The sequence below is a fragment of the Syngnathus typhle genome, linkage group LG2 (genome assembly GCF_033458585.1).
Source record: "Syngnathus typhle isolate RoL2023-S1 ecotype Sweden linkage group LG2, RoL_Styp_1.0, whole genome shotgun sequence".
Lineage (NCBI taxonomy): Eukaryota > Metazoa > Chordata > Actinopteri > Syngnathiformes > Syngnathidae > Syngnathus > Syngnathus typhle.
In genome coordinates, this window is record NC_083739.1 from 15539499 (window position 1) to 15564100 (window position 24602).

At 40.4% G+C, this 24602-nt stretch overlaps 1 protein-coding gene across 1 annotated transcript; it reads right to left on the reverse strand.

Annotated features, from left to right (window-relative positions):
• Nucleotides 1-139: 139 nt before the first annotated feature.
• On the reverse strand, nt 140-24179 carry LOC133146817 (inactive dipeptidyl peptidase 10). Its single transcript, XM_061270874.1, has 25 exons — nt 24038-24179; nt 17608-17722; nt 17271-17366; nt 16455-16549; nt 15183-15254; nt 10430-10482; nt 9865-9946; nt 8871-8991; nt 8633-8787; nt 7760-7857; nt 6947-7070; nt 6439-6480; nt 6044-6151; nt 5491-5582; nt 4696-4743; nt 3687-3805; nt 3479-3526; nt 3028-3126; nt 2820-2886; nt 2534-2728; nt 2402-2456; nt 2226-2325; nt 1960-2018; nt 1418-1490; nt 140-1320 (listed from the first exon to the last, which is right to left on the reverse strand). Exons 1-25 carry the CDS (start codon nt 24074-24076, stop codon nt 1103-1105), a joined length of 2373 nt encoding a protein of 790 aa, XP_061126858.1. The 5' UTR covers nt 24077-24179; the 3' UTR covers nt 140-1102.
• Nucleotides 24180-24602: the final 423 nt, after the last annotated feature.

The following is a 24602-nucleotide window of genomic DNA, read 5'->3' on the forward strand; positions in this document are numbered from 1 at the left end:
TTGGAGAAGGAGCCAAGATTCAAAATCAGAACAAAAACACAATTGTACAGATTTTTTGTTATTTTATACGCACAGTGCTTTGACACTGCATTTTGTTGCATGGTACGTTGCAGATATAAGAGAAAATCAATCAATACAGTTTTGCTGTAAACGGTTTTAATTTTCAAGATTTTGCGGAAAAACAAATGCTTGATGTGGAGAGTCATGCAATGGTTTAGTTTGATGCATTGAACCGCTGTTTTTGGCCAGTAAATCAATGAATGTCTCATGCATTAAGAGAGACTCATTCAAATGTTGAGTACCAAAATATGAAGGTGATCTGCTTCCACTGCAGTCTTTGTCAGTGCTTATTGTTTAGTTGATCCAAATTACAACTGCATTGTTAAACCTATTACTACAGTAATTCATGAATATTGTACGTATTTTGGCACTGTTAAAGCAGTGTGAAAAAAATATCTGTAACAATAAATGTAACCTTGAATGATATGTGAATCTGTTCCTACCAGCCCGTGAGCAAAATGACTCAACAGTAAGTGTAAGCAAAATTTTGGGAGTTTCGCCCTGCTGCTGGACTCTGCATATGAAACCTGTTTATCACTCAGAATGTAACAATCTATTTCGAACCATGATGACAAAACACAGATAATGCTACTTCACATCATGCAGTCTTTAGGTACACTTTAAAACCTGTAAACATTTGGCACAATCAGCCTCTCACATGTATAGTGGATTTAGGAAGTCAGTTCGAGCGGTGGTCCACAGGTAGATTGAATAAAATTGCACACCCTTTTAGACAAACGCACTCCAAATGTGATTGATGGCGTGCGCCAGATTGTACAGACCGTAACATATATTGTCCCATTTTTAAGACCTGATGATTTTTTTTTAATGAAAAGTGCAAAAACAACACACGGTTGTGTTCACAGGGTCCCGAGCCAACCGTAAACATTAGAAACAATTGTGTGCAATAGATGTTGAGTTCCTCCATTTACCCACAAATTGTAGAAGCCGATTTGCTTGCTCGATAGTGTTTGGTCCGCACTCCTGCACTCCACATCGCACTCACCACCAAGGCGTGTAGTCCTTGGAGAGGTGAGAACAGTCAATCATCGTCTTCCTCTTCTTCTTCAAATGTATCCAAGAGGACGCTGTGCTTGAAGCAATTATGAAAATAGTTGACCACCGTGCGCTGGAAGTGCTGAATGCTGCGCGGTTCCCGCAATGTGTGGCCCTCATCGGGGTACAGCTGCAGGGAGTAGTTGGCCTCCACCCTCACCAGTCGGCTCAGGAGCTCCGCGCTGTGCTGAAAGTGGACCTTCGCTGTAGTCAAACACACAACACACTTGCCCGTTAGCAATAAGGTAGGATGATCAACATTTAAAGCTGTCATGATATCAAGAAGGAAAGGAATGTTTACCATCTGCAGTTCCGTGGAGAATGAGGAAATTCTCAGCTTTCAGTTTGCTGACCTCTTCCAGCAGAGAGGTAGTCTGCAATAATAAAACGCACAATTAATTCAACAACACAACCCGGTTGTCAATTCTTTCTACGCTGTAATGATAATAGTGCAGGCTCTAGTTTGTGATTTTCTCTGGGAAACACCATTGTTAACTTTACTCTAAAAATATGTTAGGGGAACTCAAAATTTCAAAACAACAAACATCATTAGCATTTTAAATTGGGGAATTCAACGAAATGTTTTGAGTTAACTTAGCGTGTTGTGCCAAAAAATACAAGTTGTGCCGTTTTTTTTGTGTTAAAGCGTATCAGATTAGAACATTAAAATTGCCTCTTGGGTGTAAATAATTAATTAGGGCGTGATAACCAAATGCTTTATATAACCAAGAAGCAATAATAAAGTCACTAATGCAATATATTTTACTGCTGAGCCCAGCTTTGCAATAGAGCCAAGGAGGAAACGTCAACAGTCCAGTTCAGAACATAGTTTGATAACCTTACCGAGTAAACATGCTCCTCCTTTGCTGGAAGGCCAAGATACCGCTCAGAAAATGCAGCGCCTGAAATGGAAAATGATCTTTCAACATCGAGCTAGTTACAGTAGAGGGGATCCCTAGGTGATCAGTTGGTAGATAAAGTGTGGGGCGAAAGATTGCTCAGTAGACTGATGATGACGACAGGTAGGCAGGTAAGGGAATACTGACCCATAGGTGGGTCACTTGGGGAAGTAGATAATATTGATTATAGTAACGATGACAATGACTCACTGTAAAGCTTAAAGTCCGTTATTGGGGCCACAGCAGCCGAGCATTGAAAGAGCTTCTCTGTTGCAGTTAACATTTTCAGGGTTAAGTGTCCACCAAATCCCTGTTCAAAAATAAGTTTGAATGCAGAGATAAAAAAATTCTGAGGAGCAACTATAACGATTGTTTTTTTTTTTTACCTTGCCATAAAGAGCCATACGGCGATCGTCAATATAAGGCAGCTTCATCAACAACCTGCAAATAAGTCATTCATTTAGTCAGGTTTCCCGCCATCATTGACGTGACCGCCATTGCTATTGTGTGACACCCACTCAACAACTTCCAAATGATCTTTGATTTGAAGTGAACCGAGTTTGCGTGGCTCTGCCATGACAGTCTTCTGGCCACGGCCGACCTCGCTCCGGTCATCCACCCAGACCACTGCCACGTTGTGTGAGCTGCAAAGGACCTGAGGCCAGTCAAGTGCGAACTCCTCTGTCACCGACTGATGACCTGGAAGGCTGTCACTGAATGAGAAGACATTTGAAAGCTGAAACCCTTGAAGGACTTGGGTGAGTGCAAACCAGGTGATGAAGGCCTGCACACGTCTTTACTTACACAATAATGAGCAGAGGGTGAAGGTTAGCCTCGTAACCTTGAGGTAAAGATAATTTCAGGTGCACATCTAAGAGAAGAAAATTGGATATCAATTTGGATCTATCTTAAACTAAATGAGCTCAATAAGGTGAATGAAAAGTGGATAGCTTTAGATGGTTCTGGGTACTAAAGAGACCCACAATCGGCAATTGTAATGAAGGTGTTGTACCATGGTTGTCAGCTGAAAGTGTCCTGAATAGATTTTCAGGGAGACGCTTGTCTTCCAAGGCTTTGGCCAGGGGACTGTTGTCCTCCAACACAACGTATCCTACAATAGATAATATTTACTTTTATCTGAAGATTGAAAAGATTCCTGAAGACTCAGACCTACATACGTTTGTATACAGTGTGATGGAAATTTGTTGGTAAGCCACAAAGCAGAAAAATAATAGATAACAATTTTACATGATTTTATTTTTACACAATTTTACAAATTCCATAGCAAACTCTAGACAAAGCAGCTGTCCCGCGTGCGGAATACTGGAATATTGACGAGTTTGCGGGGATTTGGATTCTTATGGTTACTTGCCCGTTCATGTTCTACACCACTAAAAAAACGAGTTCCTGGAGATTTGAATAATGCCCAACATTTAAGATACAGATGCAAAATTGAAACTCACTCAAGGGGTCCTTTAAGTTGTGGACTGTCACTTTTGGAATACCTGGACCTGGAGAATGTTTTAGATAACAAACATTTTAAAACCCTGGTGAAGTAAACTCTTACATTTTAGAATTTGACCGATATTAGAAATATAAAAGTTATACGATTGTTTTGGAGTATGACGAAATGAGAGGCTGAGCAATTTTCTCGACGCATCTGCCACTCACCAAGGCAGCGGAGAGTGAAGTAGGTGCAGTTGGGACTGAATTCGGCTCGAAAGAAGCGACATCCGTCGAGGAGGTTACACGTGATGCACTGGCGCTGAAATGCTCCCTCCACGTCCACGCTTGGAAACAAGAAGAGATGTGTTTAGAGTAGACACACACATACAAGACAACTATAGTATACACACAAATGACGTATACTATGCTGGTGGCTAGGTTTTCTACAAAGGCTTGGTTGACCTTTGAACATGCTATTGTTTACCCCCAAACGCTGTGATGCGACAGAGAAGTAAATCCGCAGACATTATTTCGGTCTACAGGCTGTGAGACATTTTTAGTTGGTGTTGTGAGATTCAAGTCCTGTAAAATATGTGCCTTGGTTCAATAAACCATTGCTCTGACTTTGCCTTGTGAAGCCTAAAGCCAAGTGAGACCTATTTTGCAGCACACTGAGTTCTTTTCATTCTGACCATGTGCAATTAAGGCCCTGGACTTCAGCACACCACATGAACTTGAAATTTCTAAATTGGGTGCAAACCCTTAGATACAGAATGAAATCGACAATGAGCAGTATAACGAGTGACATCGGAGTTTGCTTTTCTACATGTACAATATATATGGTAAAAAGTTTACACACATTTAGTTTTGGGCTTTCAGTGAATCTTCGATTGTTCTTTTTCCATGATGTATCGATTATACAACAAACGTATTGGTGTGTATGTTGTGTGATCATCCTACTCTGACAGAATAAATCTTCAAATCACTTGTTAAAAGCCCCAATTTAATACAACATTCATGTCCATAATGACTAGGGGATTTTCACTAAAAGTTATGCAACTCCGTGACATCTAATATCCTGCATCTTGGTGGTGGCAGCTTGCCCTGAGTTTGCAAGCAAGACTTTGTGCTGTATCCCAATGCACTTTTCCTATTGGCAGGTTAAAAATGTTGACTTGCCAGTTTTCTAGAATGCAGCATTAGTCCATAAGTAAATGGCATTCTTGCAACTCACCTATAGAGGTGTCTGCCCTGTCTTGATTCCTCTGTACTTAGGAAATAGCTGGTGTCCAAAAAAACAAGACCAAGTTAGTTACAACAACAAAAAAACAGCAAGTAAATTAAAAAAGGAAATAATGTGTATTTGTTCCAAACCTCTTGACTATTAGGCAGACATTACTGGTTGGACAATTTCTGGTACTCTCTTATATGATTATTTTGTGATGGCCAATAAGTATTCAGCACAGTATTTGTGCAAATGTCTTACACCACTGATAGATTGCAGCAAAAATGGGGAAAGGTTAGGTGTCGTATTTGTTTTTGTTTGTCTATCTGTGCATGTGCAGACACATTCTGGTCCACAGAAGATAATGAACAAACAGGAGCTACCATTATGATTTTTAGGGGGGGTGATGCCAAAGTGACACCAACACAGTAAAAATCATTCAGATCCTCACCTAAATGCAAATAACATTTTTGCGCTATTGGGTAATCCTGCAAACTATACGTAGCCTACTATTCACTATTTAGCAATGTCAGCATAAAATCCCATTGTGGTGCACTATCATCAAATTTAGCCCTCCTTGAAATTAAAATATTTTTCCTTCCTCTCTCCTCAGGGATGCTTGACTGTGATCTGTCTCTGCTTGAGGGCTTTCTTCACAAAGCTGGATAATGACAGAATTAAGCAATAATCTTTCCTCAACCACAAGCAAGTAATCACAAGCTTCTTTGCTGCTTTATCAGCTAAAATGTGAAGAAATTCACTTCCATGTCTAATGGAAACAAGCAAACAGTCCATGTCACTTACATCTTTCCAGCTTTCTCATCCAGGGCGCAAAGCGAGGTGACATCCCAGCTTCCTGATGTCAAAAAGCGAGTAGGGCTGGAGGGAATGGTGGGCTGGGTAGACATAAAAGTTTAAAAATAATGATAACAATAATAATAAGTGCAGGAGCATTATGTGTGAGTTAAGGGAGGGCAGTCGATTAGTACTCAGAAGAAAAAAAAACCTTGAGTGAATCTTCCAGTTACTAATGGGGCCAATTAGCAAGGGCTCACCTTCTAATGGCAAATTCACTTAAGTGGTAATGATAAACGACAAGGCATAAGGTCCTTCTGTATCGTTTCTAAAAGCGCCATTGCTCTTTTCTTCATTTGCCCCGCTCGAGTGAGGATTAAATGAAGCCACCCAGCAAGCATTTCATGGTGACTTGGTCATGATTTATCTGTACTGAGGGAGAACGTGCTGCAAATGTAACCAAGACGCTGTTGCCCCCAAGCTGGTCTTGTGTTCAACGCCGCTGAAGTGGTAATGGACAATTTGGAGGGAATAAATGTTAACAAGCCTCACGCGGACAAACCTGGGCTGACAGAGCGGCTATGTGGCTGAACTCTCCCCGGGCGCCCTGCTTGGCTGGCAGAATGGTGTAGAACACGGAGCCATCATCTGAGAAGAGTGGCACATCCTGCTGAGATGAAAATATAAAAATAAAAATTGTAAAAAAAACTACACAAAAGCTCAGACATGAAACACAATGTGGAAGGTTGCGCAACAAAATTCTGCATTAAGGGTACCATTATTTTAATTTAGGCTACACTTAGGTTTGTTTTTAAATTAATTCTGGTTAAAAAAAAGCAGTGCTTCATTTAGATTTATTTACTTAATTATTTCTTTCTTTATTTAATAATCACATTGGTCAAGTTATTTCATTGACCATTTGTGGGTTTGTTTACTAATAGCATTGCTTCTTCATACCTGCCATTGGCTGTGCAGGACATCCATGGTCATCTTGTGTTTCTTTGGAGGGGACAAATCAGAAATGTTAGAGCATTCCAAACACATTGCATACGTTCAAATAATTTGAAATGTGACCAGATGTATGCAGAATACACCAGTCCTACGTGTGAATACATCTAATTAAAAGTATCAAACATTTTACTGTTATGAAAGACAATTTCATATTTCTTGTGCGGTTCAATAGCATGAATACTTATTTACTAGTTAGTTGGTCAGATGGAATTTACAGAGCATCAAGTAACATCATGTGGGCTGGGCGTGCAACAAAAAGTCAAACTTCCCTTCTAGTTGAGGATGTACAGTTTCAAAACATTGCAAATAAATTCTCCCCATGCTGCAAATGATATTGAATATCAATTAGGATGATAGACATTGAACCACAGAAGGGAATCAATTCTGAATAATAATAAAATATTGTTAAACAAATTTACGTGTTGAAGCAGAGAGCTTAAGAGTGACCACTGACCTCTGAGCATGCCCCGGTGGTGGCCTCGCACACACAAAGTACCGATTGGTTCTGAGCCCGGTTCAGCCAACGAACCGCCAGGCGGGTGCTGCTGGTCCAGGTCACCATGGAGATGTAGCCATCTCTGTAGGGACCCACACAAGTAGGTGTCAAGAGACATTTCAACAATTACTGTACCACCTCCAAGGACAAATTAGATTGGGGGTGGTTACGACAAGGTTTCCCCAAAGGTCCAATGCATAGATATATAGGCCAATGTAAACAGAGGTCTGATTCAAGGTGAAAATCATTTACATTCCAGTTTTGAGTGTCCAATTTGATTATATTACCAACAATATTGTCATCTATTTTCATATATTTTCAAGAGACCCATATCTAATATCATTGTGTATACATTTATTGACCCAATTTGTTGGGTTGTTTTGTACAAAAAAAAGTTCCATGTTTGGGGATTTCCCAATGCCTCGGCCCATTTCCAAATTGGAGTTATAAATCTGAATTGTATCATTGGACCCATGCAGTGCTAAGACAGCATAATATTCACTTTATGATGGCATTGCGTAAAGGGTACAACAGTCCACCACATACAAATGACACCACTGTAATGTTTTATGTCATCCTCCATGAACCAGAAAGTGCCCTTCTAATAGTTAATTGTGTTTTGTCCTTTTTGTTATTGGCGACAGTCTGCTGAGTGCCCTTTGCATTTAATTATTAGTAACAGTGGGATTGCTTTGATCTATGTTAAGTTATGTTTTATACATATATAAATGGAACCTGCCACTTCTATTTGGTTCAAAGGTCTTGACCTACCTGGCCCTGACTGAGTCAGGAGGCGTCATCTCCACCGTGTGGGCCGGGCCATACAGGTTCACCACAAACAGGCTGACTGATGGGATATTGGAGCCAGCCTATCAGAGCAATCAGTAAAACGTGTATTAATAAACAGCTTAATTCTATACACTATTACAAAATCAATTCTGCCTTACATTTCATTCATCAAAAACAAACGTGTGTTGTAGGAGTGGCGATGCAGAATGGGACTGATTTGTCCCTTTTTTTCTTTTTTTTTTTACTCCAAATAAGGCGTCTTTGTTTATCTGTCTATGCTCGCGCTGTGTACTGACAGATAGGACAAATCAAGTCTCTTCCACTAGAGGGCAAAAAGTACAATCAAACTGTACAAGACAACAGAACAATATTTTGTTTTTAATTAAATATGCCAATATTTCACACTAAGTAAATAGATTTGTGAGTAAACTGTGATCATCATTTCAGGATCTACGCTTTTGGTGTCAATTGTATTTGATGGTTTGCCATTATTTTAATATTTAATATGAATGTGAAAACCTTTTTTTAAATTTTGCAGTATGACATATGAATGTGATAAGATTTTTCTAACTTTTGCAGAATGTTTTGTAAGCTGTGATGCTAAATGTGATTGTTTACATTTCTTATAGTGTGTAATCTTTTGTAAAAAAAAAAATGAAAAAAAAGTTGGCATTGCACTCCGCTGTATTTGCATCATAAACTAAATACAATAAACTCTTTCGATCGTATTGTATATGTGCCTTGGCTCAATGAAGGTTGAAAAACACTGGGCTGCTTGTGATTCATCAATGTCATAGTGTCTAAGTGAGTTTCTTGCTATGAGCAATACAATACACTGCAGCATATTGAACCCACCTTGGGGTAGGGGAAGATCGAATTGGCGGGGTATAGGCCACCCAAAAATTGAGGTATTTCCACGAGTGGTGTGGCAGAGTTGTTGATGCTGAGGTACGCCAGCCGGGCGCCGTCCATGGACCACCAGTGGGCAACATAGGACAGAAGCACCTCCTCTGTTTTGTTTCAAAATATGTATCCATTGAAAATACACATCAAAAGGTTCTTTAAGATTGCTGTCTTGATTTTCAATACCCACCCTCGTAGGTCCAATCCGAGAGCCCGTTCACCACACTGTGCCGGTCGCCAGTGGATGTGAGAGGCAGGGCTTGGCTGGTCACACTGGGCTTGTAGTAAATGTCTCCATCGAACACAAAGGCCTGGCAATGGTACACACAAAACAAATCCTTTATCCACGACAGTACAGTTACAAATTTTGTAGCTGGCTGCAGGAACAAAGGACTGAGTGGAACTCCATCCAAAAGGGAATAGTACACTTGCCAGCAGCACACATGTGGTCAGGTCCAACAAATACAAAAAATACAAAACATCTTTGTTTGCTACCCTGAACATGATGAATGTAACTTATTATAGCACAGCTACTTATTTATTAAAGCGAAGCAGCTATAATAAAGTTGAATTAATTTCAAAATGACAAAAACATGGTACCAACATTACATTATTAAATTAAATGGGATTTCATAAGTGTGTCTTATGTCTGGGGATGTGGCTGTGTTTTAGAATTAGCCTATCACATTCAAATTTGGGAGTCAACGCCCACCTACCACCATTTGAAGTATCTCTGGTTAACTAAGTAATTTTAATCATAGTTCTTCAACTACATTTTATTTTTTAAATGGACAGAAGATAGACAGGTAGGTGTAGTAATGTGAATTAGTGCTTTATTTATTTATGTATTTTATTTATTTATTTTTATTTTATTTTTTATTTGGGTGGTGCTGTCTTTACAATTAATAAATGTTCTGATGGTGACCTGAGAAGAGATTTTTATTATTATTTATTTGTGGTGCTTTAATGATATTATCGTCTTGAGGCTGTAGTCACATTGACAGTTATTCTCTTCACAGAAACGACTGAGAACTGATTTTTTTTTTTTTTTTTTTTTTTTACAGCTCACGCGGCAATGACGCTTATCGCCAAACTTGGACACATGTAAGAAAAACCTGTCTTCGGCCCTGCAGTTTAAAGTCAGCCTTAAGTGCTGCAAAAGACAGAATGAGTGTCTGCCTCACCAGTTGGTTCCCCTGAGGCCCCCAGGAAGCATACTGCAAGCCATCCTTCTCCTCCACTAGTGGCCTAAGCGCCAGCAGGTCCCTGCAACACACACAAAGCATTGCACATAATGCATCCATTAGGGAGTTGCATCCTTCTAAAAAGGACCTCCATTGTTCGTCTGCACCCTGGCCTGGAAGATGCTGTTATGTCTGAGCAAGATGCAGAGAGAGGGAAAAAAAAAGAGAGCGAATGGCATTGGTTCATGCAGGGGTGCAACATCTCAAATCCCTTTTTAGAGGTTTTACTGCCTAGGGAAAAGCCTCCCCAGTACCACCAGGCAATGATCTGCTTCACAGCTCCTCCTTAAGTCCTTTTCCAGAGAGTTTCCCAGAGGATCGCCTAGCCCGTATTACTCATAGAATGCTGAAAATGATTCTCAGGCAGTGGAATCTGAGGAGAGAATACTAATGAATGAATGTATGTTTGACGCAAGCACGAGGCTCTGATCAGATGAGAGGAGTTGCTCAGTCTGCACGTCCGCCGGCATGCAGCCCATGCATTAGCATTCAGGAGTCCACCTACCCAGTGGCCACACTGTAGATAGCATAGGTAGCTGTGAAGGACTGAGAGAACACCTGAAAGAGGTAGAGCATATCATGCGTACGTAGGTCGGCTGGCACATGCTCATTAATACGTAGCGAAAAAGAAAAACACGCACTGCTGGCCAATATCGAGGCACTCTAAAGCGGCAATGACAGTGAACTTGATTAAAAGACTTGATTTAAATTCATTAAGCAACCCTTATTTCATCATGAGGGAATAAAAGAACATTGCATCACAGAACAACTCTGAGGTACATTGAGGAAATAAAGAGGTGAAAAAAGAAAAGCTCTTCGTTCACAATGCAGCTTACAACCTTCACAGCGAGATTTATGGTAGCTGGCCATTGTGTCACAAACACCAGCAGCTCCTAGAATAAATAAATTAACATGCTGAAGAAGCCTAATAACCAACATCAATGATGCATTTGTGTGTGTGTGGGGGGGGGGGGGGGGGGGGGGTCCATGTGTGTGTGTTGACTGTGATTGATCACAGGATCATCTGATGAATTCGAGGTGATGCATTGATTCTTACCTTTTTTTTTTTCACACAAGAGGCTGAAAGGAGACAAATTGCCCAGTGGCGTTTGAAAAGTTCCTGGAAACAAGTCCCTATAGAAATTAAATGTCACATCTTCTACAAAGCAGACTTTAAGAAGGGATATTGGATTTGTCCTTTTGTTGTACAGCTCGGCAGGTGAGGGTTAAGGCTGCAAGGGTAAAGGTAGGTCAATTCTGAAGCTCGTGAAAGGAAAATAATCAAGCTGACATGTACAACTCCGAGCATGAGATGGTGCAGAGGAAACACACCGACAACACAACGCAGACTCGACAGTACACACCAACAGTTATATGTACATCATCCTGCATTCTATTTGCTCCATTTATCATATTTTAATATTAGAAAATATTTATTTAACTTGAGGTTATGTACATCAACACGCAACTGTTCCTGGTTCTAGAGTACATACCCAGGGGGTCTGGTTGTTCTGCCAACACAATGGTTTAGAAAGAACGATTTTTCCTTTATTTCTAAAAAAAAAAAAAACTCTTTGCCCAAGTAAGTATAAAGAATTCCACAGCAAATGATTTGGGAATGAATAATAGATGAAAGCAAGTGCAAGAGGTGCAACGGCCCTCTTGAAATTGCTGCTTGTTTTTAATTATTTGTAGTTATCCTGCAACCCTGTGAGGATAAGCGCTTAAAAGAAATAGATGAAAGGATAGTAGTAATTAGGAATGGATTAACAAACTGAAAACTAGGGCTGAATGATTAATCCAATTTTAATCCTGATCACAATTTCGGCAAACAGGATTAAACTGACCTAATCATCGACAATACTGAAATGTTTAATGTGGGATCTGCTGCAGATATAATCCTGCACTTTCTCAACCAGTAGTCCTCCAACCACAAGAGGGACAAAGCATGCTTAAGGCTTCATTAGCTGCTTAAAAAAAAAAGAGCCCGCGCAGCCTGCAGCAAAGCCTAAAGTCATTTAGTGGATTGATGAGAGCGAGTCATGTCAGATTTTATGATGGAAACAGTCTGGCCGTGGTGTAGATTTCCAATTCTTTGACAGACTACAGCCTGCAATTGACTTGAAACCCATCCAGGGTGTACAGCACTTCCTATCCAAAGTCATCTGGGCCAAAGCTCCAGCTCACATGACCTTAATGAGTACAAGTGCGGAAAAGGGCGGATAATGAATTGTTTCCAGGTAAAAAGCAATTCAATTCCAAATAAATCATTCTAGAATAAATTGAGAGAGCGAGAGGGCCACTTTATAGTCTTATGATAAAAAGCTTGGCTGTGGCTGTTCTGTTCATTTTTATACGCTTAAAAAATCCACACTCTGCACGGTCCGCTTTTTATTATTGACCAGTTGCTGTTCAATGTCCTGTTAAATCAGTCCAGTGGTCCGATACCGCTTCATGATGATTGTCAAGTGAAGTGCAGCCCGGTCCCTGAGCTCACTCACACCAAGGCTGAGTGACTGCGAGGGAGTAAACACTCAACGGTTCAGTTGAACTAAATTGAAAAGATAAAAAGATCAGGAGGGGGTTGCTGTTTCGGCATGTACCGCGCCCCAAAACCTGATGAGCAGTACGTATTGTCGAGCTGTGGTTAGCGGGTGGACGTTACTGTAATGTCGATATAAGATATTTTAGCCGTTGCTCTTCATCAACCCTAAACCTGCACGGCGCCTTTGGAATGGATTCTTCCCAAAGGTATTTGTGTTCACCTGCCTGTATCAGTCCCAGAACTCCAACCTCCCGCTCTTTTCTATTTGATTTCATCTCATTTTCTAATTCTCTTTCCTTCCTCCAATCTCTTTTGAGTGCATTTTAGAGGGTAATATATTTTCCCAAATTATCCCTCCTTGACCTGATACCAAAACCTATTTATTGCAACCCAGCAGGCATCCCTGACAGTCTAATAGAAAAGCAACTTCCCACACGGCTTCTTCAATTGTTTCTCTCTACGACAGTTCAACTCAGTAAGAACCTCTGCCATCCCCAAATAATAATCTCTCTGATGGATTTTAACTGGCCGGTATGTCTAGTCACGAAATCCCATTTCCTCCAAGCCAATCGCAACCACTCGACCTCCCCGATTCCCGCACCGCTACTTCCTGACTTGCTCATGGCAGGGCTGCTGCAAACTGCACCAGTCAGCATAAATTGCCCCGAGATAGACAGAAAAAAAAAAAGTGAGTGAGGGAGACGAATCAGCTAAGGGAATCAGGGGAAGGGGGGTGTTTTTCGTAAAAAGACAGAGGGTGGCCTTGCGCTGTAACTCATGAATGCATAATTCAAGATGGCAGGTCAGCCCCCACCCTGTCCGTCTTCTGATGTCTTACAGTGTAACCGCATACAAATGAGCGTGGCGTGAGTCAAATGATATCAAAGAAATGGATACTGATGGAGACCTCCTCCATCAGTATCCATTTCTTTTAGCATTTGTCCTCTTTAGGATCTCAAGTAAGATGGATTTGAGTGAGAGATGGGGTACATTGACTGGACTGGTCGATCAATCGTATGGCAACTCTGAAAATGAGACTGACATAAATCCTTTACAACGACCTACTTGCGAAAAGCCCTTCGTGTCCTGAGTTATGTCAAAACTGACAGTGAAGTCCACACAAATACAGCAATGGTTTTCAAAATACAAGAATCGATTTTCTGTCTCTTAGTATCCCAAAAATAAAGAACAAAAACAACAGCCCAATACAAGTACTAATTTCTGAAATATGTTCTTTCTCTTCAGTTGTTGAAGGATAAATGGCTATGGATACAAATACAGTATGTGCAGCACCATATATTGCACAAGCTAATCAATATATATCACAAAAACATGCTATATCACACAGTAATAGGAGGGGGTCAAGTTCAGAGCCTTGTGGAGTGCCTTAGTTGACTGTATGTAGCCAGGGTGGATTTGATGTTGTCAGATCGTAATTTATTGTCAAAATCTGAGCAGAACCAAAAATACGTACTGGGAGAAGGTCAAACAGAATCCTGATCCTTTCCTGATTCTGCAGTGATGAGGTTGTTTCATTTAAAGTCAAATTGAAAGGGTTGGGAAGGCAAGAAATCTGTTTTTTGTGAGGGTTTGTGAATTAGACCAGACTTTTTGAAAATCAGAACTCCAAAAAACCTGCAAACAAAACCTCACCTGCTAGTCTGAACTGTTGCTTGTGTGTTTTCTTTGGCAAAAGCGAAACAGTTTCAAAACCTTGGATCTGGGAGGCAGATCTGTGAACCACTTTTGCACCATACTGCCAAGTGTGGACATTCCATTGTCTGACTAATTCATTTGCAAAGGGCACACAGTGCTCATTACTTTAACAAAGAGAATATGATAGAGTAGCTCTTCCACATAGAGATAACAGCACTTGTGACCTGACTTCAATAAAAATGCACAAGGAACTTGGCGCGGCTTTCATTCCCTCCAAACTTATTTTTATTTGCTTGTAAATTGCAACTCATCCGTCTCTTGATGAGCGTGTCAGGCGGGTCACAAAGATGCTTAAATAACGATCTGTGCTGCTGTGTGACGGACCTCCTGATGTTCATTTGCAAACACCTAGCCGTGGAATTCATGGCAGCTTTTCATTAGGACCTTCTCACTGAAACAGCTGGCCAGTTTCATTGCCTTCATCTCCTTTATATTCCCTCCTGCCCCCCCAACAGTTTTTTCCAAAGAAATCCTTTCATCCTTCCTCGCCAGCCTGCTATGTGTCGGCTTAAATATTCAGCTCTCTGAGCTCTCTCCCAGTCATCTGGTGTCGTTTTTATCGAGCCAACGAGAGTATGGCTGAGTCAGGACGGGGCACTTCCTTTGTGTTTACACCACCTCCATCGTTTAAGCTGTGAGTGTCTATTGCAAGGATAGGGAATCTATTTGATGCGGCTTACCATGCTCGTCTTTAGGAAAAAAATAAACAAGTGTTATAAAGAGCGTCGGAATAATGGACCTAAAATGCTCATTTAACATACAGTACATAAACATTTGTTTGATCGGTGCAGGCAAGACCGCGGGTGCAGAGTTGGTGGGGACAAGTTTCCCCACCTCACTTTAAATACATACCAAACAAATGGGCAATGCTAATTTGAAAAAAAAAAAATCAATCTTCTTCAAAGTGTGCACAGCAGAATTATGGTAAGTCTACTAAAACAACAAAGTTTTGTAAACCGATAGAATAAACGCAAGACAACTTTGAGAGACAACTCACCGGCTTAATGTTGTAAGCCAGGAGCACAAAGCTCCTGTCTGCGGAAACCTGGAATTTTGTTGTGGTCAGATCCTGAAAAACACACAAAATGATCAGAGCAGAAATAATTTATGAAGTAAGTAGGATTCTATCTTTGCTGTGAGTGATTTGCTCTCTTGCACTTGACCGGTGGAGCTCCCCACAGCTGAGTCATGGGACCATTTGTTTTCTTTTATTCAATCAAGAATGTGTTTTCTTTATTTATTTCTATGCTTTCCCAGAGCTACAGATGTTAGCCTCAAGCTTTTACATGACTTTTAGAGTCTTTGCTGCTGTGCTATGTCAAAGTCCACCAGTAGCTTTGTTGTTTTAATAACAATTTTCACAGCGGTCATTTTGAAACAGGAAAATGGTAAATAGTAGGACACATACAGGTGTGGTTATTGCGTAGCTATAGCCACCATAAATCTGTTTTTTGAGCGTTCTCACTGTTCTGGTTAGCTATATGTGTCATCATTGAAGCCTTGCAAAAACATCACGTCTAATGGTGGCCCTTGTGCTCAATACTCATTCATTTGGGGGGGACCCAATTACACTACTTGGTGCACACCATATCCCAACACACTACATCTTCAGCCTGACAGCGGCAGTCTGCTGTGACCCACATATTGTGAGAATGCTCGCGTCGCACGCAGGAGGTCTTAGGAGCGATGAGGTCCTTGCTGGGAAGAAAACAATTCTCTTTGAAATAACAGGAGCTATATTCTGTCACGGTGCCAAACTATATTATGCTTTGACTGCAGGGGTGTACATCAGTAATTAAACTTATGCAGCGTTAGCGATAATCAAATTACTGGGTTTGTGTGAACTGTCGGAACTTTGAAGACGCATAAACCAAACCAAATGGTGTTGACCAAAAACGTTGTGATGGGTCAACACAGGTCCCTCCTGTTTGTCGTTATACGGCGAGTTTGGCAGAAACAGATCGTCTTTGTGTCATTAGTCATCGAAGTAAAGTCATCAATGCTGAGACAGGCTAAATCACAGTTTACTATCAGCCATTTTGACAGATCAATTATAATAATTCCAAAATGGACTGAAATTGGCCACCTATAGTAGCAGAGGACATAAAGAATTTCGACCAAGAAATTGATTTCCTTTGCATTTACAGCAGGATGGTCGGGGAGACGGCCAAGAGACAAACAGCAGCATTAAAGAAGCTCCTCCTTTAGATCTGCTTCCGTTTGAGCCTCGAAGTGAGTTAAGTTTTATTTTCATGTGTGCAGCACTCACCAGTGAAGTATTGTCCAGCAGGATGGTCGTCAGGTTGTTGTTGAGTCTGAAAGACAAGACGTGCCCCTCTCTGGTGCGCAGAACCACTTCGTTATCTGCCATTAGTAAAAGTGGTATATTATCGAAAATGGACTTTTTAATTGCTCGTGACTTGCATACAAGCAGTTGAATCTCTGGGGTGCCTGCAGAAACTGAAAGTCCAGTCAAAACCTTTCTTGACAATAGGTTCTATGCAGCCCAACATGTCTTAACGAAGCTTTCTGATTGATATTGTTTGTGGAATATGAATAAAGCAGCAAGTTCCCTTCATTTTTTTATTCATCTCAAGGGGAGGCCATTTCACCACTCGCTGTTGACTGAATAAGACATCACAGTTGCTCAGGTGACGACCAATCACAGTTCTAATAAAACAGTTTGAATAAAGTGTGCCCTAACTCTGATTAATGGGGTATTTCTACAAAAACGTCTCACAGACATGCTATTGAGACCCTTGAGAACTGTTCTAACAAAACATCGATAGCCTGTATTAGCTTTCTCACTTTTGTGTTGTATACTGTTCCAAATCAAGAAATCAAATTTATGTTCAAAGATGACTTGTTGAGAATTGAGATGAATAAATTATCTTGGGATGTGAAAGACTCCAAAATCCATTTGACAGTTTGGCACCCTTACAGTGTTAGGGTACCATAAGCAGTTTTAGGGTGCTGATATAGGTGGACTTCAATGGGTGCGGACAAATATTTCTCATATTCATTGTCTTTCTTAAAGTCTGGGTTGAATAGGACTGTTTGGTGCAATATGAAATATGATTCTTACCCGTCAACCAGGCCACGCAGGGGTCATGAACTTTGAACTCTTCACTTTCCAAGTCCTCCATAGTTAAGAGTGAGCGGCGTAACAAGTGTGATTCATCTGAAGATGAAGCCGGAGAAAAAAAATCAGTCTGAGTGTTTTGTTTATTTCATAGTTAATAGTTTAACATTTTTTATACTTGTGTGACAATGAAGGTTGATAGAAAATTAGATAAGTGAAGTGAATCACTAAGACCTTTAGTGCGTTTAAATTATTTGTACACCTATTTTAAATATTGGGGATTTTTTTTTTCAAAATTCCAGTGACGTCATTGTTTCTATTTCCTTTTCATCTTTCTTACCAGGGGTGAGAAGGACGACAGAGAGAATGACCAACGACATGACAGCCAGGATCACCATCATGGCGATGCCGATGCCCTTCCAGTTCCGCGGTGGCCCGTCTGAACTCCCCAGCTCCTGTCCCGAATAAAGAAGACCACACACGCTGAATGGGCACATTTGTGTGACTTTATTTTCACAGTGGAACAAGCGACCATGTCTTAACTTTCAAATCACCTCCATGTCCATATAAAAGATGTATTCCCTTGTTATGAGATCAGACTTTCAAATGCTGATGCTTTTTTGTCTGCACTATCACTTTCAATCACTGTGCACTTCATTTAGCTTAACTGACTGAGAGGCAAAGTGGTGCTCCTAAAACAAAATGTGATGCGTGTGGCGTGCTTGGAATTTTGATGAAGCTGGATTTATTACAACACTATCCCCTTGGATATTGCTCGGGAATACCGACTGATGCTTTGAGGAATGTCATCACCATAAAAAAAATCATTCTTACTTAATATCTTAGTGGAGTTGTGGTGGAACAATTTGTCCACTCCACATACACAGTCCATGGTCAAAGTGTAATAATGCAATGCGGCTTCTTTTCTGTGTATGTTGGTGGCGGAAAACCGATTGTTCTCAAGACCCAAACACAGAGCAAAGGACGGCAACAATAACAATAGAGTCTTCATTTAATTGAGTCATAAAAATTCTGATGATTATGTTAAACTGATTGTTGCTTAATTGTATCTTGAAACTACTGTATTATGGAAAATGAAGTGCACTACTTAGCTGTGACCAGTAAGGACACTGTTATTACAATGTTCAAGTTAACATGCCATAAAATTAAAACCAAACACACTTCCCTCCATTTTTTATGGCATCTAAAATGATATGAAAATAGATATTGCATAAATAAATATTGCGAAGTGGCTCAGTAGTAGCGTGGTCTTGTCATGGATTCGATTATCACCATGACACTGATACTGCATCATCATTAGGGAGATAAGCGTCTTGGAGGTGGAAAAGTCCTTTATAAGTTTTACATTTACCATGATCAATTTATCGATTATTAATTAGCCCCATACTGTTGATACATTTCTTTCCCACACACAGCAACATGTCTTAAAAGGAAATAAAGCTTAAATGAGAGTAAATCTCATCTCTACAAGGTTTGCAGGCAACGCACTTAAGCTGCTTGCTAGTCATCATCAGTCACAATTAAACACAATGGTGTGCCGTAGGCAGCCCGGTTACGTTTTATCACAATGCGTGGCTGACACCGCCGGCTGAAGTTCAATCATCTGGTGGCCGATAAACTCAGCATTCATCACGCCTCGCCCACCCTCGACGCTCGTTGCCAGCAATGTGGGCAGGCCGGAAGCACAGAGGGGAAACAGATTGCGGCCCCTCCTTGCTCAATGGGCTGCCTGCACCAACTCTATTTTTGAATCCCTAATCATGACCATGTGAGCATGAATAGTGCCAACTAATGCGCTTCCACAAATATAACACTTCATTAACACGCAATTAGATCAAGAAATACATTGTGCAGGGGTCAAATGATCATCATAATGCTTATTCAGCTAGTTGAATCCATCTGGCAAAAATGCACTTGCTCAAAGGTAAACTAACTACTGAAAATCACATGCAAAGGTTTACATTTTTAGATATGATTGATATGTTATTAATTTGTTTAGCTGAATTTGCAATGCTTTGGTGATTCCATTATTATATTAGACTATACAATATTACTTTCAGTCCTGCCAGTAAATAGACCACAACTAAAATTTGGGCGAGAGTACCCAGAGTAAACCTACGCAAGCATGATTATGGGGAGAACCCCAAACACTCAAGAAATGCCATTAGAAAGAAATCCCACCTGTAAAATCTATTTGTATTTTCGCTCTCATTCTCAATGTGTCACAGTTAGAACATCCATTAGGGTAGAGTAAAGTCCTTCATCAAGAGAAACTCAAGGATATGGAGGACAAGAAAAAGAGTCCCCAGAGCAAAGAGAGCTTTCCAGAAATTACATATGTGGGATATCACATACGTGAAATAAATCAAAGCACATATGGGACAATTGAGCAAAAAGAGAATCTTAAGCAAAATGCTGATGCACCAACCAGTTCTGATGGAAGATAGACAATCAGACCTTCTACTGAGAAAAAAGGCATCAGTTGGCATTTATCATTATGTTTTTTTGACATAATATAATCCGTTTATTAAACATTTGAAGGTGACTCATTTTTTTGCGTAAGCAACTGATTTTTTTTGGACAATTTTTCCTAGGCACGTCCCTTGTTGCTGGGCAAATCTATGAGGAACAATCAGAAGTGTTGGCCAGCTTGTATCACAAGTGGAGTTGTACGATTCAGAATGAGATTAAAAAAAAAAAATTAGGAGAACTACACCACTAAAGACGTATAAAATTTGGGACCTTGAACCGCTAAAAAGCACTCTCTTGTTATCCTAATGACCCTAATGACAACAAAGGCTGTAAAATAAAAATAAATATGGATGAATTGCTGACTGATGGTTCTTGCTGGTATATAACTAGCAGGGCACAATGATTTTCGACCCCCTCCCATCCCAAAAGGATTAGCTGTGATGTTTCCATGGGAAGCACATGAAGAGCTTGGCAGGAACAACAACAAAGTCAGACACTATGACTTCAAAAATCAAACTTCACAATTGTATCACATACTCTGTGTTAAACGTGAGCGTAACAGCGCTCTACACAGCGTGATGCAATTTCAAAAGTTCCGTTTACTAACACAACGCCAGCCAAACAATTCCCTTCAGCAATTCATCCAACGATTCCAATTGTATAGATCGTACTTCCATTGCCATACTGCAAACCAGATGGGCGATCAGGCCACTGTGAAGATTTCACAAATTAGACTCGGGAGACTTCTTTATCTCCATTTTCTGTGTCTTTGAGCCATTGTGATTTTGCCGATAAATCACATGATGAGAAGCAGAGCAGACGGTTGAGGGATACTGCTTTTGGATTTGCATATGCACAGAAAAAAAAGAGTATTCTCCACATCAGTCAAAGATGTTATATAAGTTATTTAAGAAGCAAGCCTACAAAAGGAATTCCGTGGCAGCCCTCGGTATTTTCGACATGAACCTGACTTTAATGAAGCGCTGCAATTGCACACAAGGGGAAAACGTAAATTAGCATGTAGCCCGCATATGTATCACCTTGTCAATATCTGGCTCAGGGCAGAGGTCGTTGTTCGAGCGGGCTGTAACTTTGTATTGTTTGGAGGAACGACCAAGCCGCTCGCATAATGAGATATGGCAGAGGTGTCGTATCGATTCACATCTCAGCAATTCTTTTATTACTTTGAGAAGAACGTCAGTGCACCATCTTGCCATCGCTCTCAGTCTTGTAACAGCCACTAACTGGGATGATCGTATTTTTTTTCCAGGGCCCTCGAGGCTTTTTTTTCCCCCATGACAGAGGTATCCGCATATTCTTTTGCTGCACACTTATCAATATTACTGTAGAAAACAGCAAAGGAATATTCAATCAGTAGAGATAGCAGGATTTTCTGACTCCATTTGCAGCAACAGATAAAAGGAAAGCAGCACCAAGTAGAGCACAGATCTATCCCAAGGCCAAGGAATCATAAACATCGCCCCCTGGCACCCTTGATAAAAAGTAAATGCATAGTAATTTCTTGTACTGCAGTAGCAATTGGCTGGAAACTAGTTCAGGTTGTACACCGCCTTCTGTGAAACTCAGCTGGGAAAGGCTGCGTGCACCTATGACTTGAATGAGTGCTATAGAGGATGGATGGATGGATGGATGGATGGATGGATGGATGGATGGATGGATGGATGGATGGATGGATGGATGGATGGATGGATGGACGGACGGACAGATGGCCGGGTTCCGACCACTGCAATTTCTGAAACACTTCATCAAAGCCAATAAGAAGAGCTGGAGTTGGATGTACACGTCTGATAAGAAGCACATTTTCATTGCATGGTCAAGGTTTCAAAGCTGTGTATTAGGGGTACATTCTGACTATGTATCGGCATATTAATTGACAAGAAGAATAGAAGACGTGATTATTTTGTTTCAGTGCAGTCACTCGCAACTCCACTCCTAGTCATCATAATAATATAAAATCATCATTGGCCTAACAGGAAATGAGACGGTACGAGGTCTGAAACAGGTCTGCTCTTTCACACAAGCTAGTTTCAACAGTGTATCGGAATTTTCTATCCTTGGAGCATTTTCTGACAAATGCATGGGACAGCTGTATTACAAAGATCTCTAGAAACGTTTGAAACTGAGCATGTTGCTTTCATAAAGGTAATTATTGCAGTGTCACCTTGTTAGATGAGACATTTTATAAGCCAGTGATAGCACCCTTTATTGAAGAGCTTTGCCTCATCACTCTTCATAGTGACTGCAGCTCTCGTGAGAAATGTTACAACTTTTGCCAGCAATGTGGCATCACTGAGCCTTGTGAGAGACAATAAGGCAGCAGGATTATTCCTCGGGTGCTGCACTCAAGTTTGCCCGGGATGTCATCACGTCAAAGTGAAAGCACTTAAAGTTCTTGTGTGAGTTCACGACAGATCTCTCTGGGCTCTTTGTGGTGTTACAACTCAGTTTCTCCACTGGGACCTCTCTGTGCTGATCCCACCAGAGCAAAGGGGAGAGTCCTCTTGATAATACAGCATGAGCTAATTAGTCCACTTGGCAAGCTTTAGCATTTATACACTTGTACTGCAAAGACACAGAAGCACACAAATGCATTTTCAGGCAGCATTCGAAACAAAAATAAAAAATAAATATAAAAATAAATAAATATAAAATATAAAATAAATAAAAAAAACAGAAATATAAAACGTTTTATCTGTTTTACATTAAATTGCGGGAAATTATCCAAACAGCGACATTGGCAAGTTTTTAATAGAAACCTTTTGATTCAGTTATTTAGTTATTTAGTTAGTTAGTTAGTTAGTTAGTTAGTTAGTTGCTAATCCAGTTGCTGCTGGAAAAAGAATGAGTAGCAGATGGCATCCGCCGTAACATCCACAGAGAGCCATTTTTGAATTGCATTAAAATCAGCTAAGCATATAATTACTCTGATCCAAGAGTTTAAGTAACCGTTGATGCATTGTGCAGTGCGGAGTTAATGAGCTTTCGTTGACGTTATCAATAACAAGAAGAAGAGATCAGCCAGCGTCGTTGAGTGTTTTCAGGCAATTGGTTTCGATTTATACCGATTTATACTTTACTTGCATAAACATATTAAGCCAGGTAACCCAATTGGGAGTGTTATGCTGTTTTTTTTTTTTGCTTTCAATGTTGGTATGGGTTGTTGCTAGGTCATTATTGCCCTGGTAACTCTGTAAGGCAGCTGTGGGACAAACCTCACAGAATGTCGTGGCTAAAGCCATTACATGTCTTTCCAAAATGAGACATCATTTGAAAAATGAGTACCTCAGTAACTGCAGGTGGTTGTGTTGAGAAAAAAATGTGTAACAAAATAGAAATCTAATTCCAGCAACATATTAAAAGAAGATAGGTTCATACAGTGTGATGAAAAACAAGTAACTTGAGTTTACCTAATTTGAACACGTACACTGGTTGCACATAATTAAAATGTGGTAAACTGACTTTTTTTTTTACATTATTTCATGATGTTAAGGGGAAATTTCACTTTACCAGATTTTCACCATATTCAACTTTTTTATTTATTTTAATAACCAATTTTACAAAGATTTACAAATGTTCAATATGGGTTTGACTATGTTGACTGTGTTTTAACTAACACACTAAATTCATTTTTTATTGCTAATTAATGGCAATCTTCAGAGAAAACGTTAAACCAACATCCAACTTGAATTTAAAATTAGTTCTTATTATATTATTACACGAGTGGCAATGTTATTAGACTCCAAAATTGTGTTTTTGAAAACTCTATTAGATTTATATTGTAATATCAGCTATTCCAAGTGTCATTATTCGTTTTTGTCATATACATCAATGATTTAATAACTCTTGTTTAAATATATATTTGCTCACTACAAAACAAATGTTGCCCCTACCAGTAGTTGAGTAAATAACGATTTTCTGCAACAAAAGAGCTGATACGACAGCAAGCGAAAGAAAATAGTAAATAGGGCACATAGACATTATTCAGGGTACCAATGAGGGGTCTCAAATGCTCCATATTGAATTCTTGCGGCAAGCAAAGCGGAAAGGCTGTTATCGATGCAAATAAAGGCGACATATGGACAGCTTCTGCAATGCACGTGTGGAAAATGATCATATTGATAGCAACAAAGTCTGATTCAATGCTCCCCTGTTGTGGTCATTCACGGGGGAATATCAAGCGCACAACCAGGGTGGAGGCACACACACGCGTGCGCGCGCGCAAAGGCACACGCTTACACACAAATGAAGACACGTACCAGCTCGGTGGTCATGTTTTGTTGAGTTGTGGCGATCATCGTGTTGTCGTAATCCAACAAATCTCTGCAGCCTTAGTGGGTTCTCGTGTGTTCACGCGTGTGTGCGCGCGCGTTTGCGTGTTCTCAAAAGCCACCGAGCATCTGCACTGTTGTCTCCGCTTCTCGCAAGTTTGTCCTCATCGGGTTGGTGGTGCCACCCCCTCCCAGCTTTTTACACCCCCACCTTTCTCATGCGGGTGACTCTTCATCAATTCCCCACAATCCGGTTAAAGACTATTGATCGGCGCAAATATTAATCAAGGAGGGGGCAGCTGTATTTTGAAAGCAGACAGCTGGGTGGCAGTCAGCCAATATGCGGAATATTGATCAAATATTTGCTGAATTCTACGGTAGCATTCCCTCCGTGCAAGGGGTCCTTGTTTTACGACGCAGTTCCAAAATAAGCAGTAGAAAATGCATGTCACGGAAAATTGGATGAAAAACATAAAACAAAACATAAAATGAAGTGGCAATAACTTAACGTTCCTAGTCACAGTCAATCTACCTACCCTAAATCAGTAGTAAA

Coding starts and splice junctions, on each gene's coding strand:
- LOC133146817 (XM_061270874.1), bottom strand. CDS start 24,076: ATGATCGCCACAACTCAACAAAACATGACCACCGAGCTG. Junction 3,806..4,695: donor CAGGGCAGACACCTCTATAG/GTGAGTTGCAAG, acceptor CTTGTTTCCAAG/CGTGGACGTGGAGGGAGCAT. Junction 3,127..3,478: donor CAACTTAAAGGACCCCTTGA/GTGAGTTTCAAT, acceptor TATCTATTGTAG/GATACGTTGTGTTGGAGGAC.